The 16,438-nt window shown below is 43.0% G+C and overlaps 1 protein-coding gene across 1 annotated transcript; it reads left to right on the top strand.

Annotated features, from left to right (window-relative positions):
* The first annotated feature begins 305 nt into the window (after nt 1–305).
* papss1 (3'-phosphoadenosine 5'-phosphosulfate synthase 1) lies at nt 306–16,093 on the top strand. Its single transcript, XM_035418472.1, has 12 exons — nt 306–555; nt 1,036–1,150; nt 1,249–1,484; nt 1,574–1,712; nt 2,159–2,277; nt 2,724–2,837; nt 2,962–3,073; nt 5,430–5,635; nt 7,866–8,001; nt 8,363–8,631; nt 9,909–10,138; nt 13,916–16,093. The coding sequence occupies exons 1-12, from the start codon at nt 496–498 to the stop codon at nt 14,052–14,054; spliced, it is 1,875 nt and encodes a 624-aa protein (XP_035274363.1). The 5' UTR covers nt 306–495; the 3' UTR covers nt 14,055–16,093.
* Nucleotides 16,094–16,438: the final 345 nt, after the last annotated feature.

Genomic DNA, 16,438 nt, shown 5'->3' with positions numbered 1-16,438 from the left:
CTGTCAATTTTAGTCTTAACAGCCAGACTAGATGGGCTGAAAGCTTCTTCCAAAAAAAGCTTATTTTCCAGCATTTTTACAATGGTGGCTATTTTGGTTTAAAGAAAAAACATTTTTTTGTTGATAGAAAAAAAAATGTAATAGCTGTTTTTAGGTTGTATACAACAACTCAATAGTAGGCAAGCAAGCAGCTGTTTCGGGCACCGCAGTTAAAATGCGGAACTGCAGACTGCGACAGAAACACGTCCATACCTTCTCCTTTCCGACACATTGTGGAAGTTGTCATAGCGACACCTTGCCAGGCCAGTAAAGCATCACTTCCGATGACGAGCTCACAGAAGTGTCGGCTGAAAAAGCTAGCTGGCTAAATCTGCCCGAGCCTCCCCTATTCATGAAGGCGCTTGTTTGATTGTATAGATACGATTTTGGTTATTGATTACCTAAACTATTTTATACAAACATAATTTTATACAGGAGCCTTGACATCAAATTTCAATGGAGACTTCTGGAAGCTCGCACAAGAAACAAAAACTGAGTAACGCGGCGGAGAATTGGGTGAGTTCACTATTGCGATTCAGCCCGTCTGTGCCACGTCCACCACTTGGACGATGTGTCTGCTCTCAAACTGCATGGTTTAGAAATTCTGCTTGTTCGCAAAACAGCCGTATTTGTACCTAACTAAACGTGCATGCATTGTGCAAATACTATGAATCATTCACTAACCCAAATAACTAACGCTACATTCACGGAGCGCAGTCTATTTTACACCAGCTTTAGCAGGTTGGCTAGGTTACTTACTACTGTTTTAGCCTGTTTGCCACTTTCTGTATAGCGCTAACATTTGGCTGGTTGCATTGATTTGTTATCAAACCTGCTAGGTAAGCTAACGACCTGGTCTGAGGTGTTAACGAATACTGCAGTCATTTAACAATCTTCATATGCATTCTTAAGTATCTCGGCTAGCTAGCGATAAACGTGTTGCTGTGGCAATGTCTTCCGGTAGAAGACAGTTTTTTTGATGACTTGCCATTGCAGGGAATGCAAAGAGCCACAAATGTTACGTACCAAGCACACCATGTCAGCCGAAACAAGCGCGGACAAGTGGTCGGAACAAGGGGAGGCTTCAGGGGATGCACCGTCTGGCTATCGGGTAATGTTTCGACACGTCAATTAAGCAATTATTTAACTTAATGGAGGATTATTATGTTGACTGTTGTAATTACATGTTTTCTAATGTCTACCACAAAGGATTATCAGGGGCTGGTAAGACCACAGTTAGTATGGCAATGGAGGAGTACCTGGTGTGTCATGGAATCCCCTGTTACACACTGGACGGAGACAACATCCGCCAAGGCCTGAACAAGAACTTGGGCTTCAGCCCCGAGGATCGCGAGGAAAACATTCGTCGTATCGCGGAGGTGGCCCGTCTTTTTGCCGACGCCGGGCTGGTTTGCATCGCTAGCTTCATTTCCCCATACAGCAGGGTGAGCCACTGTGTAAAGAACCAAAGCCGTCTATGTAGTTTGTTTTCTTGCAGAAAGATCACAACGGTGTCCATATTTATGTTTCCCAGGATCGTTTGAATGCCAGAAAGATCCATGAAGCTGCCGGCCTGCCATTCTTTGAGGTATTTGTGGATGCGCCATTGGATGTGTGTGAACAGAGAGATGTGAAAGGACTCTACAAAAGAGCCAGAGCTGGAGAGATTAGAGGTAAAACATTCTATTATGTGACTTGAATTTAACCTCAAGACATCTCAGTTTGTCCAAGCCCTCCCACTGGTGAAGTCTTTTTGTACTGTACAGTCGGTGTACATATTACCTTGTAATGTAATAACTTCAGTGCAATTCAGAGATCAAAAGAAATAGTACTTGTATGCTACTGTTTTTCCAGAATATGATAATATCATTGGACAGTTGGGAGGGGCACAATTCTGACCAAAGCAGTCTTTGTTGGATAAAGTGAAGATAGCTGGTACCTGTCATAGTTGGTACCTACAGTTTTGTCAGCCTCATTTTGTCTACAAACACTCATATCATGAAGGAACTTTCTGGTTAATGACATGGTCATAATTATGAGGACTGTGGCCATGGTTATTGTCAGGCTGGTAGCGTATTGATCTCTGGGCTTTTGTGCCATTCCATTGTTTCTTCCACAGGTTTCACAGGGATAGACTCGGAGTATGAGAGACCAGAAGCTCCAGAGCTGGTACTGAAGACTGACTCTTGCAGTGTGAATGAGTGCATACAGCAACTCATTGACCTCCTACAAGAAAGGGTAAAGGGCTTTGCGTAGTACAGCACAGTCACATCAGAGTGGCCAGGTTTTCAGCCCGAGATGGATAAATATGACGTTACGTGGCCCATAGAGCTGATGCCTTTGACTTGTAATTTGTATGTGCTCTTGTATGTGAGCAATATTTCAACAAATTAGGCCAAGTCTGAAAAAGCACCACCTGATATTGACAAGCAAGCGAAGTTTCAGTTTATTGTTCGTCCTCACAGACTGTGGCCCTATGACTAATCCTCTGCCTTTAATGGAAACGTTTTTAATGCACCGTTTGGTGAATACTATATTTTCGCAGTAGATTTAAAATACAACACCACAGTACCTCTTAAAAGAGCATGAGAACGTTAATCTGAAACGATTAGTGAAATGTAAAGGTCATCCAAATGTATACAGCGTGGTGTCTCCCTGACGCATTGATTTGCATTTCACACCAGGACATTGTGCCAGTGGACGCCTCCTATGAGGTGAAGGAGCTGTATGTGCCAGAGAACAAGCTCGACCTGGCCAAGGCTGACGCTGAAACACTACCAGCCGTACAAATAAACAAGGTAGCCTTCTTGGATTTCTTCCTCTGTTTGACAATACGACATGTCAAGAGTATGTTATTGAAAAATTGACATTGGAAATTTTATTTATTTCTTGCTGAATATGAGTGTTTGTTTTGTGTTGCAGGTTGACATGCAGTGGGTTCAGGTTCTGGCGGAAGGCTGGGCCACTCCTCTGAATGGCTTCATGAGTGAGCGAGAATACCTTCAGTGTCTGCATTTCGATTGCCTATTGGATGGTGAGTCTTACGAAAATTTGCCCAGAGGTGCCTTCGTCTCCACTTCCTGTGGAAAGCTTGCCTTTGGTTACTTCAGCCGGCACACTACTTCACCAGTCACAGTCAGTGTTTCCCCTTAATTGAAAATTCTGTCCTTTTACAAGAAGCTGTATACTTAAAGACCTGATACCAGTTATTATATCCACAAAAAGTCAAAATTGACAGAACGTCAAGGCATGGACATTACAATATCACATTCTAATCAGTTAGCAGATGCTCCTATTCAGAGCGATGTGCATTAGTGCAGAACATGCATCAGTGTTATTCTCAGGACTACAAAAATGCAGTATGACCAAGACTCTTATGAAAGTCTTTACATTTTGAATGAAGCAGTAAAAGTATTAATTAATTAGTATTTTTAATGTTTGAATATGCTACAAATGAGCTCAGTGTGGGGGGGGGGGGGGAGAAAATGAGACAATTTTTATATTCTATTTTAACAGTACGTCTTTCATTTAGAACAGAAGTCTCTGGCATTTGCGCTACAGAAAATGGTTCCTACCAAAAATAAAATGAAACGTAATGTGTTGTAATTTATTTATATTTTAAATAATTGGGGAATTTGGATACGTACAACCTCAAGAGGCATAACCTCACTGTAAGGGCTGTTTTGGAGTTAAGTGTATCTTTTCTTTTTTCCCTTAAACCAGAAGCCTGAAAATACCCTTTTAGCAGTCATTTTAAAACCGGTTAGTCAGAAACTTCAATATCTAAATTATCCTTCATCACTCAAAAATTGGTGAATTGAAAGTATAAAGCCCTAAAACAGAAGTAGTATTAAAAAACAGAAAGTGAACTGTCCCTTTAACACAACGACAGAATGAGTAGAATGAGTTGGGAGCACAAAACACCACAAGGGGGAGCAATGAGCTTGCAAAGGGCCAGAAAGGGCAGAAGTATTACAGGAAGGTTAAGAGAGGAAGTAAAAGCACAAACAAAGATAGTGACACGATAATCTTAACATGGTTCTGATAGACAAATTCAAGGTCATTTGTCCTTTTGAGCAATAATGTTTGTATCTAGACTCACTGTTCATGGTATTTGAAGCCTTGATTCCTATAATCCTTTACATTTTAGCAAACTATGAAATAACCATTTGCAAGATAAAACAGGAATTTTCCTTCCAGGAGGAGTGCATTTTAATTTGTTGCTACGTGTTTTAAGTAAATTGCTCAAGCTAACACTTGTGTTTTAAAGATTGGGCTTGTATTGCATTGACTTTAACTATTGCAGTTAAAACTAAGACAGTTGCCAAGCACATGCTCTCAAAAGAATGAATTCTTTCCTTGATGAACCGTTTTTGAGCTTCATGTTTAGATTATCAGAGTTAAAAGTATTTGAAAATACTGGTTCCAAAGAAACTCAAGTGTTGGAGTCAGATTGCTACCATTAATCACTATCACAGACTCGTTTGTCTCAGTGTTGTATTGTGTAAATAGGGTTTGTATTTGATGAGTGAAATGAATCAAACATTAAGATTCTTCCTAAGCTTATGAATCTCCCCAGTTGTTGAGAATGTGATTGCTTTTAATATTGGGGTGAATTTGGGGCAAAGTAGATATAATCAAGACTTAAAAGGTCCAAATAAGTACTTCCACTGAAGTGCTGGGCTCCTGAATGTGAGGACACTTGCATGTTAGAATCGCGTTTGAATTTGGCAGAACTGTGATGCTCATCGGGTTCAATGTTATGGGAACCAACTGGCAGTACTGCTTGAGGACAGAGGATGGTTTCATTTGCCGTGTGATTTGTATTGGATCTGACGTGCACGGCCATGTTGGTTTAGTCGAGGTGTAGAACTAAGTGAGTCAGCCAGGCCGTGTCAACACCATGGTCTTCAACGGAAAAGCTTGGCTTTAGGGAGAGAGAACTCTGTCGGACTGTGTAGGACTGAACGGTATTAGCCAGGAATGTTCTCACTTGCAGGCCATTTCAGAAGATAAGCCTATCTGCATGTTTTTATTTCCATGCTGTTTCGTGGATGTTTTTTATTTATACCTGGAAACAGAACTGTTACCCGTTTTTAACTTTTTGTTGTCCAAATTGTCCTTTCATATCACATGAAGAGTAATCACCTAGCTGTCTAACAAGTCAGTAGCTGAGCTGTTCAGTCACTGAAAAATCTGGTGTCACAAAGCCAGACGCATGAGTATCAGGACTACGTGACACACTCCATGTGATGCAGGTGCGTCTCCATTACCTCTGAACATCGGGTCGTTTTCCATGCTGTCCGCTTAAGTCCCTGGTCTTCCCTGCGCAACACAGCGAGGGCTTCAGTGGGCTGGCCGTTCTGACTGCTTTGGCCTTCCTCCTCCAGGCGGGGTGATCAACCTGTCCGTGCCGGTGGTCCTGCCCGTCTCCGGCGAGGACAAGGACCGGCTGGACGGCTGCACTGCCTTCGCCCTGGCGTACGACGGGCGGCGGGTGGCCATCCTCCGCAACCCAGAGTTCTACGAGCACCGGAAGGAGGAGCGCTGCGCCAGGCAGTGGGGCACCACCTGCAAGGACCACCCCTACATCAAGGTCAGCCGCAGGGTCGCGAGCGCGGCCGGGCGCGCACTCTCCCCGCAGGGTCGCGTTCATATACATATCCGACGGAAGAGATATATAAACGGAAAATGGATTTCCGTGCATCTGATCTGCGCGATCGTTTGTCGCGCACTTAATTTGTTGCATATCCGAATCCATTAGTCCGAGATAGGGTTTCTCCGTTTCCGCTCTGTGTTCCGTCCAGTCCGAAGGCCAGGTCTACGGTGGGCGCATCTCGCGAATCCCGCGTACTCTCATTCTGGGATGTTATTCGTCAGTCGAATGTCGGTGACTGGAGTTGATGCGTGCTGGAGCATTCACATCCAGGTCCGATACCGGTGAAATCCAAGCCCGACTACCTCCAGATGCGATTCATTATGTATCAGACACATACAGCCCATATCCAATAACTTTTTAGTTCTAATCCTCAGTCTCTAAATTTGGCACATCTGATTTGTCCAGAAATCTGATATGTCACGTGTAAATACAGCTTGGGATAGGCTCTGGCCCTGTCCGCCCGTCAGGCCAGAGCTGACTCGTTATTCATACGCTAAGAAGCCGCACGTGCCGACTTCATCCCCGGATCTCCTTTATTTCACACATCTGTTTTATTTAGATTTTTCTCCTTATCCCCCCCAAAAACTGTATTTTGTCAGCACAGCATTTAGAGCATGAGCATGTTCTCCTGGCTGTGATCGTTTGTGTTCCAATAAATGCGCTGCCAATAGCCACCCACCTTCTCTGGCCAAGCATCTCTGAGTAAATACCGAACAATTGCTTCCATGTGCATGCGTTGACAATCCTTTCAGGTAGACCTGATGGCTGTTAGGTGTCCCGACACTCTTTTAACGCACTCATGCACGCCAGTTGAAGGGGGATTTCGGATCGCAACATGACGGAGCGTTCCAAAGCCAACAAGCAGACCCGGCGCTCTCTGGCACAGGAACACACTGAAACGTTACATGTTGGGAAAAGTATTAAGACCGATTGTGGTACATATATTCATTTTTTTCTCTCTCTCCCTCCACCACATTTCACTCCATTTTTTAATTGAATTTCTGCTGTGCAACTTTGCCACATTCAGCAAAGAAAGGACCATGCGCAGTGTACACACCCTCGCTGGGTATGCTTAAAGGGGTCACGAGGGAACAAAGACAAAAGGAGGATAAGACCCTCCAGTGCCAGAGACTCCTGAATTGCATCAGACAGCGTCATTTTCCACTTTTATGTGTTTATCTTAATACCTCAAATTATGTGGCTATTAATTGCTTGCTAATGTCCAACTTCATGCCAATTTCACCAATGTTTTATGCTTGCCTTTGATAGAACGTTTGGAGCCATAATGTTGCTAAACTCTTTTTTTTTGGTAGTGTATCATTTAAAAAAAAAACAGATTCTGACCCTGAGCATTGTTAATAAGTGTTAAGACGTTAACATCTCCTTTCTGAACGTTTTGGCCGAGGCTAATGTTTCACTGAGTGCCAGTCAGCGGTTTTAGACTTCGTTGAAGTCAGGTCATTATAACTTGAAACAATTGCTTCCAACTAAAAGACTTTTTGGATGTTAAAACACCTGTAGGGGGAAATTTGGTTTCATTGTGGTAATGATCTAATGCCTTTTTAGGTGTTTGGAATATTGTTTTGTATTTGGCTGGGTCTTTCATAGATGGCAGTAAAATTCCAGTCATGGAACAGTCATTGAAAACCACTTTGTAGCCATATAAGTACAATATGGATGCAAATGTCCTCAAATTAAAGCTGACTGTCTGTACTGTAACCTTATATTCATTGTTTCATATCCAAAGTTCTGGAGTTCATTGACGAAACAAATTGTGTCTCTGTACCAATACATTTAACTGTATAAGGCTATAGTGTTACATCCCACCCATGAAAAAATCAAGGACTAACCGTTGTGTTAACTCTTTCTGAAGCTCCCAAACACAACCCTAATCTTGCTTCAAATCTAACACTTACCATTTTCCTATCCCTAACATAAGCCTAACCCTAATTTCAACCCTATGGCAAATCAGCAATGTGAGGGCGTAATTGTAAGATATCCCACCCATATTATGAACTCCTGGAAAAAAAATCTTTTTTTTTCTGCATTTCTATTTATTTGATTATTTTAAGTAGCGTATTCAGAAATGGATGGACTTTACCATGAACAATGAATTGATGACGATGAGATAACGGTCCTCCTGAAAAACGTTTTTTCCCTCCTTCAGATGGTGATGGAGAGCGGCGATTGGCTGGTTGGGGGGGACCTGCAGGTGTTGGACCGGATCTACTGGAACGACGGGCTGGACCACTACCGCCTCACTCCCACCGAGCTGAAGCAGAAATTCAAAGAGATGAACGCGGGTACGGGTCCAGACCCCCCCCTCATCCCCTCGTTCGTTGCTCGTATTTCTTCAGGAGTTCAGGAGTGACGCTGGGGATCAGTGTACTGTGCATGCTGTGCAAGGACCTCGCCTGTCCATGAAACACGATTCACACATGAAAAGCTTATCTGGTTGTCGTTACGAACGCGGTTTCATGTTGAATAAGACACAAATTATTAGCTTGACAAGAAGTGATGGGTCAATGCATGTGTACATGTGCAAAGCAGCGTGTGTAACGGTGCTCTTACTGTGACCTGCTGCCGTTTTGGCCTGTCGTGCAGTGTGGTGGTCACGCTGATTTTCAGCTCTTTGGAATCTGACTTACGCCGTCCCCCCCGTAGACGCGGTGTTCGCCTTCCAGCTGCGGAACCCGGTGCACAACGGCCACGCCCTGCTGATGCAGGACACCCACAAGCGTCTGATCGAGCGGGGCTACCGGCGCCCGGTGCTGCTCCTGCACCCGCTGGGCGGCTGGACCAAGGACGACGACGTGCCGCTGTCCTGGCGCATGAAGCAGCACGCCGCCGTGCTGGAGGAGGGCGTGCTCCGGCCCGACTCCACCATCGTGGCCATTTTCCCCTCGCCCATGATGTACGCGGGCCCCACTGAGGTAAACGGCGCCCTCTGCAGGACGCTTCCGTCAACGCTTTTTTAAACTCCGTTCTTTTCTTTTTTTTAAATAATGATCTGAATAATAATCTTAATGATCTGGAAAGAGGTTTATCTGGAAAGTACTTTGTTTTCTTTCCAGAGAAACGTTCTTCGGCATTATTATTATTGGAACTTGTCTGAAAGATTAGTGGTCGTTGGACGGGCCGTAATTCACTGGCTCAGATAATGGAAATGCAAAATAGATGAGGTGAGATAACAAGTACGTCAGACGATAACAGGCCATTCATCCTTTCGAGGCTGGTCGTTTTTGCCTGCAGTCTGTGAGACGGAGGATCCAGCAGTTGTGTGGAAGTCTGCTCCGTAGCGCACCAGAGGGGTCCGCTTCCAAGTGGAAACCTTTATTATCCTGCCGAGAGGTTGTTCTGTCGCGGCGTTTGCAGTCCGTAGGTGTAATGTGCCTCTCGGGAAGTTTCGTAACAAAACCAGCTTGTCCACTAGATTCCCATCCTGTGCGAAACCCTTTGAAGAGCGGAAACGAGGAACTCGTTGACCAGTGGATTGCGTCGGTTGAAACATCTGCGCCGACGTCAATCCTCTGCCAATGTTGGAGCGGAGTACTTCTGGAGTCAGCTGTTGAAATCCCGAGGCCCTTTTTCAAATCGCAGGAATTGGATTTGTTTTAATCGGCCACAGTGCGCAGAAAAGCCGGGTATTAGCCTGTGTGACTATGAGCGGGATGTCCTAGCGTGTGCTGCCCCCAAAGATGAAATGAAGATCACATTTGGATCTGGCACCATGCTCATCACTCGTGAGCAACTGTTAGCAAATTTGTCTTGAAACCGAGCAAAACTTCCCAAATTCCCGAGCTTGACTTCCCATGGAAAATTTCCTGAAAGTTTCTGGTAATTTACTGGAAATGTCTTGACCCATTTTTGACCGTAGTTGTAATCCATTCTGAAATGTAATGAATGCTGGAATGTTTACTTGAAAAGAATATACAGGCTTTGCAGGTCCATTCAATACATTAAAAAGAGAAATTTAAATTTCACAGAACGGCAAGACAAAAAAATGATGCATCCAATTTAAAAGTTTTTTCAGAGGGATAGTACATTTCGCACGACTCACAAAGCTGCTTTTATCTCTGATTTATACCTTCTTTTATTATGACTGTTGCCAGTGGCTATCTAACATTACCCCACAATCTGAAACTGAGGGAATGACCTTTGACTGTAGCTCTGGTTCCTGCTAATGGCTGAATCCTCTGATGCTCCACAGGTGCAGTGGCACTGCAGAGCCCGCATGGTTGCCGGGGCCAACTTCTACATCGTGGGGCGGGACCCCGCGGGGATGCCGCACCCCAACACGGGCAAGGACCTGTACGAGCCCTCGCACGGGGCCAAGGTGCTCACCATGGCGCCCGGACTCATCACCCTGGAGATCGTGCCTTTCAAGGTCGCGGCGTACAACAAAGCCAAGAGGTGCATGGACTTCTATGACCCTAAAAAGTAAGCATCCCTCGCGGTCGCCACGGCAATGTCACTGTGAATTTGACTGCCCAGTTCCGGGTCCCCACATCCACAGCATTACGTGGGTTTGTGGGTGTCCTGTGCACAAAAACAATGATGATAACAATATAATCCCATCCTTAGTTTCTGAAAATGACAAGATTTACAATAGCACCATGGTGTCATTCCGCACCATTGCCAGTAGAGGGACTGGAAGGGCACCAAAGAGCTTGCCTAGGGGTATCCATCATTATTGTTTCCGTAATAACACTGGAATGGAAATCCACAAAACTCTGGGGATTAGCTGTATTGTATAAGGAATTAAGAGGAGCATACATTGGTGTAATGGATCATAGGAGGAATTTAATTTGGAGTAATTGAGGTCACAGAGTGTAGCCAGTGAAACATGTATTTGGGATGCAAACGTGGCTTAGTTAATGGAAATAGTCGTTCATTTAACTCCTGAAGTGCGCCATCAACTTGTGTTTTTCTTTCTCTATTTCCTGATCTACGGGAATTAGACTGACGCAACAAACAGGAAGTCTTTTATTTTCTTAGCCTTTCCCACAGAGTCCCAACTTTCCAGAAGCTTTGATGTCTTATGAAAATCAGATGAACCTGGCATTAATTACACATTTGAGTTCCGATACAGTGGACTGCAAGTACCAGAAGAACATGCGATCTGTCAGCGCTCTGATGCTAACTATTGCCAGCGCTATCAAGTGAAAAAGTTAATGAGCCGTGTTTAGCACGGATCACGATGACTAAAAACATCCTCGGAGCAGACTTCCTGCAGGAGGTTCCTGTCACATTTTTCATGCTGCGCAATCAATAGGTCTGTCTAGGCATTGCAGACAGCCAGATACAATTATAGTGCGCTGGATATGAACGTGCTGCCGTGCTTTAGGAAGGAGATGTTTTTCGTAGTCTCAGTTCAGTCTCTAAAAGGGCTCCTTGGGAAACAGAAGGCCGATTGGGGGGGGGGGGGGGGGGGGGGGGCGTGCAGGTGCACTGCCGGAGGTGCTTCATTACAATGAGAGGGAGTCTCAGGTATTCAGGTGTTGTATAATTAATAGGATAAAAAAAAAACTTCAGAAATTTGTTAAAGCTGGACGATAAACTCTATTTAATATAGACAGCTCTGCTGTCCTTGGGTTGGTAGCCATCCGTGGCCAGTGTGTGACTCTGCTCACTGTGTAGTATGGGCCTGTCTTGGTGTGTAACAGGCTACACCTCCACGCACTGCTCCCTCTCAGCTTCCATCACATATGGTTGGCTGACCATTTGGAGCAGTTTCATAGGACCAGTGCTGAGCCAGTATAGCATGCTCTGTGCTCTTTCTCAGTACTGAACAGGAGAATTGAGGTTGGGTTTGTGTAGCAGTAGTTCTCAAACTGTGGGCTGTGAGAGAGGTTGAGGCGGGTCGCAAGATACATGTGGGAAATTTATATAATACCCTTTGACATTCACACCAGAAGTGTTAAACTGTGCTTAGTAAATAGGCTATGCTGTAACAGTTAGACAGTGCATGCAGATTTAAAAAAAAACATTTTATTTTTATCAACATCTCGGGCTCCATTTAATGATGAATTGTTCTCAGAAATCTGTTCACTCAAGTGGATTCAGAATTTAGGAAGTACTGATGAGTAGGCCTTTTATAGCAGCATAGGTCATATTGCTCTATGCCACAATATGGCTGACCATGCTCCTTTCTTGTAAGCAAGGAGTCCTGTAATCGCCACATTTAAAAAAAAAAAAAAAAAAAATTAAATACACTTTCAAAAAAGAAATGAAAAAACGAAAGACATTTCAGCCTGTGTGTTTAACATGACACTTCTGAAGCAACATTTTCTTTCAAGTTCTTTTTCTGTGCTTCGTGCCAATGGGCTGTTCTGAATGAATTATTACTATATATATATACTTTTGAAATATAAAACAAACTGTTACTGTGTGACTTGGGTTCGTAGCTGTGTGTTGGCGGTTTCTGCTCGCTTGGAGCCGAGGTTGGTTGGAGCAAAGGCTAACACTCAAGTCTGAATTTCAAAGGGCTCCAACTTGGCGTCTGGCAGAATTTATGGCAGGCCGTCTGGTCTCCCAGCTCCCACTGTGGTGCACGTTATCGGGCCGTGCCAAATTTAAAATTAATATGAATCCCAAGGCTAATTGCCGGCGATCCCCCTAAAAAGTCTCCCTTTAAGTGTAGACTAATGGCTCAAATCAAGCCAAGCTGTTTCGCGTTGGACTGCATGCTAAGTTGTCTCTGTGGAATACGGTTTCTGTGGTCTGCTCTCCCCCATGCAATTAATACCATCAGAACAATGTGCTGTAGTTTCCCCACTTTGCCATTCTTCTGTCAGAGCCTTCGTGAAAATGGAATACACTGAACGTATATTGGAGTCTGCGCTATTGGAGCACTGCCCCATTTGATCCAAACCGCAAGTATTTGGTGAGGTTCAAGTGCGGAGACTATACATTTCCATAAGGGAGTGTCCCCTCCTTTGAAAGTGTTTTGATGTTTTGAAATTTCTTTTTTAAAGTTTAATTTAATCACGAGTCTTGATAAAGGGGAAAAAAACGACGTTCCTAAAACTAAAGAACCCAATGACTTGGAGCTAGCGGTAGCTACAGCGGCTAAGCGAGACGCAGGACTTATTTTGTCAAGGCGTGCTCGCAGTTGCCGTAAATCGATGGATACATGCTAATCGATACGTTCAGTATGTTTTTCATCCCCTTCGCTCCTGGGGACCTACTCTGGGGGAAGGCTGCCCACCGTAATGCCTGAAAGTCACAGGAGTGGCTGTAGAAGTCCCCGCCCCCTGACGTGTCCGTAAACCCGGGGACGTTCCCAGCAGCTTCCTGCCACCCGCCAGCCAAAACCTGGAGCACAGGCTCGGAGGCTGGAAAATGCTGTTTACGGCACTAAAACATTACCACTTGGTCATAAGAGCAAATAAAGACATGAATGTATTAACAGGCAGCAGGCCAGATATGGAGCTCAAGCCTGATCAGGTGGCTTCTGTTTGAAACCCAGGTTTGTGTTTGAGAGAGGTTAGGGAATGCTCCCCCAACACGGTCAGAACCTTGAATCGAGCTACCTGTTGAAGTATTTTATTAAAACCAAAAGGAGTGTATGCTATACATCTGAAGGAACCAGAAACCTTGGGACACACTTGTGCAAGCCCCCAGAAAATAGTCTAATCTGGATGAACAAAACATGTCCTTATGGCAGCGCACTGACATTACAGACTAGTTAAAAGATGTTCAGCATTTCCATGAAAGAGTGTATAATAATGGGGGGATCAAATATGTGATTTACCTCATGCGATGCATTAATACGATGGAGCCACGGAAGATTAGTATTTAGACTGCAGCGTTTTTAATTGCGATTTCTGAATTTGATTTGAAGAGACTTGATTAGCCGTGTTTATTGAACATTTTCCTCCAGTGTTTATTTCCTAGCCGTTTGTAAGAGCTAAAACATGTTGTAGCAGAAGGTTTGAATTTAAAGGCAAAAGTCTGAGAGTTTTAGATTTCTGCCTCTCTTCTGCTGCCTTAAAGCAAAGAGCAGCCGTTTTAGCCCCCCTCCCGTGTTTGTTTCACTTCATGCACGCTGAAAGGAAACCAGCATGGAGCTTCTCCGCAGACCGTCGTTTGTTTCTGGCCCTGAGGTAGTTTTGTCTAGAACCTTCTTGCGGTGACAGCCGAGTGTCACAGTTCAGAGCGTTTCGTCTGTACGTTGTTAAAGTGAATTAATTCTGAAGTCCTTTTCTTTTTCAGCCACCAGGACTTTGACTTCATCTCAGGGACACGCATGCGCAAAATGGCCAGGGAGGGGCAGAACCCTCCGGAAGGCTTCATGGCGCCCAAGGCCTGGACGGTGCTGAAAGAGTACTACAAGACTTTGGAAAAGGCTTAAACCTCGTTAAAAATGCCGAGCCGATTCTTAAAGGTTAACGAGCTGGGACCACCCAACAACCGTTTCCACCACTCTGCTGTATTTCATGTATTGTATAGGATATTCCATGCCATACTTGATTGCAAATGCGCGCAAAATGTGCGTACAATAAACAATTTGAACTTCCCCGGCCAAATTTAGCACTATGTCAAAACTCATATTGAAGTACAGTGAACTTACAATGAAAAAATCAGTGTTCTTATCTCGAAATACATGTTAACCAGACACGTACAAAAATCGTTGTATTTCAGTGTGGAACCAAAATTCTAGGTAGACACATTGGCATTTGCTTTCAAACATGTAATGTATGTTGACTTCTATGATTGTTGACTTGTATCCAACATGTAATGTTTGTTGACTTGTATGTTGAAGTCAACCTCAAAGTGCAAAGAGTCGCTCTTAAAGCTACACTTACTGTTTTTCGTCTTATGGCACTGAAAAAGTACTGTTTTATGGATGTTATTTAAAACAATGCAGCATATATATTTTTCCATTTTAAAAAGTGACTTAATTACACCATTGTGGTGAAAGGAATTACGGTTCATTGTGTAATCATTGCTTTTAAGAAAATATTTTTCGAGGGGCGGGCTTCTTCCTTTTATCAAATTTGTGAGATACTGTACTATCTAGAGCTTTGTGTCTTGATTGAACCTTACATTTCAACGTTTTCATTGTGTAAGCACCATCATGCTCTGATTTATTATGACAAGCATTGTTTTCCCCACTGATGTAAAAAGCATGTTGGCAGGAGACAACCTAGAAGTGTACTGCTACCAAATTGTGTGTCATCAGTGCTTGGAAAAATAACTTTGGCCTCGGATTTCTGCATTATTTACTGATATACAAAATCCTATCAGAGGTTGTCAGGCCAGTTAATAATTTTTGGTGGACCTCCGTCGGACTGTGTTAATGGTAAATAATTTAAAAGCTTCCTGTCGTGAAATTGTGTTCACACAGGACTGTTTTGTATTGTCCCTAATAATGATGCAATAATAATGGTAAGGGGCTTTCTGATTGGCTGTTACCTGGAATATGCCAGCACTCATAGCTGAAGTACTGGTCCCTGAATGTCATAACTTCCTGTTTTATACTGTTACCTGGAAACTTATTATTGCCATTGCTCCCTTTCAGAAACAAGCTATGCCATTTCAAGAACCAGCTATACTAATAGGAAAGTGCTAATATTGTGGGAAAATGTCCTGTTGTTGTTGAATGACGAAAGTGTATAAATAATCAAAAGATTTTGTTTAAATGTGATTTTACAAAAATAAAAGACATTTTGCATATTTATGCATGCATTACCTAAATTGCACACGTTACTATTTGAGCCTGAAATTGATGTTGTCTCTGCACATCAATGCCGATATACCATTTATCCTAAAGGAAGCTCCCATTGCCATGTTACAAAAATTGAGGGTGCTGTGACAACATTAAATTGGGTTGATGCATCTAGTGGAAGAAATCAGTGATAAAACTGTAAATTTTGTGAACTACCAGTGTCTGTGGTCGGTGTCAGATCTAATGCCACAGATTCTTATCAGCCATTGTGGAAGTAGCTATCTCTGTTATAAACCATAATGCTATGAATTGAACATGTCTTTACATGCCTCATTCAGAGAATGGAGACTACCTGTGAACCAATGGTGTAAGTAATGCATACTGGTGAAGTTTGTTAATGCCTGTTTGCAAAACTGCTTTAGGCTTAAATGATATAATATCCCTTGGTCAATTAAAATTAACATTATGCCTAAATTAGTTATTATTAGGCATTAGGTTATATTATTTACATGACGGTTGTAGATGCATTATCTTTTTTCTTTTTCTTTCCTTTTTTTAAATCTGAGTATTACGGCTTATTTTTGTTTCAAAGTTTGTACACTTTGTTTATGTAGCTGATTTCATATTGTTTGTTGTTACTGTCAACGTGACTGTAAAAGCTTTCAGATTTTGACAGCACTATTGTACTTCTATTCTCTATTAAATCATTCCTAGCAAACGTATCCAGCGTTGTTGATTTTCCATTTTGCATTTCACTGTACTCTCCCAAATGATAATTCATTTGCATTCCAGTTGACGTTAATAATACGTCACAAAACACTTGAATGTCATACTCTAGAAAAATGCAATGATCAGGGTAATGGCCACAAATCTTTCAAAAATGTCTCTTGTATACCTTACTATATACTTCCCCACATGTAATTTTAATGCCGTCTTGTATCAATTTGAGTTCTAGAAGCTTGGACTGCCAGTTAATATTGAAATTTGGAGTGGGTGCAGCTTGGAAATATTTATCTGTAAAGTTCTCATACTGCACAAGTAAAAACAACTAAAACAGCAGGAGTTTT

The sequence above is a fragment of the Anguilla anguilla genome, chromosome 5, assembly GCF_013347855.1.
Source record: "Anguilla anguilla isolate fAngAng1 chromosome 5, fAngAng1.pri, whole genome shotgun sequence".
Lineage (NCBI taxonomy): Eukaryota > Metazoa > Chordata > Actinopteri > Anguilliformes > Anguillidae > Anguilla > Anguilla anguilla.
This window is presented reverse-complemented; position numbering and strand designations above follow the sequence as displayed.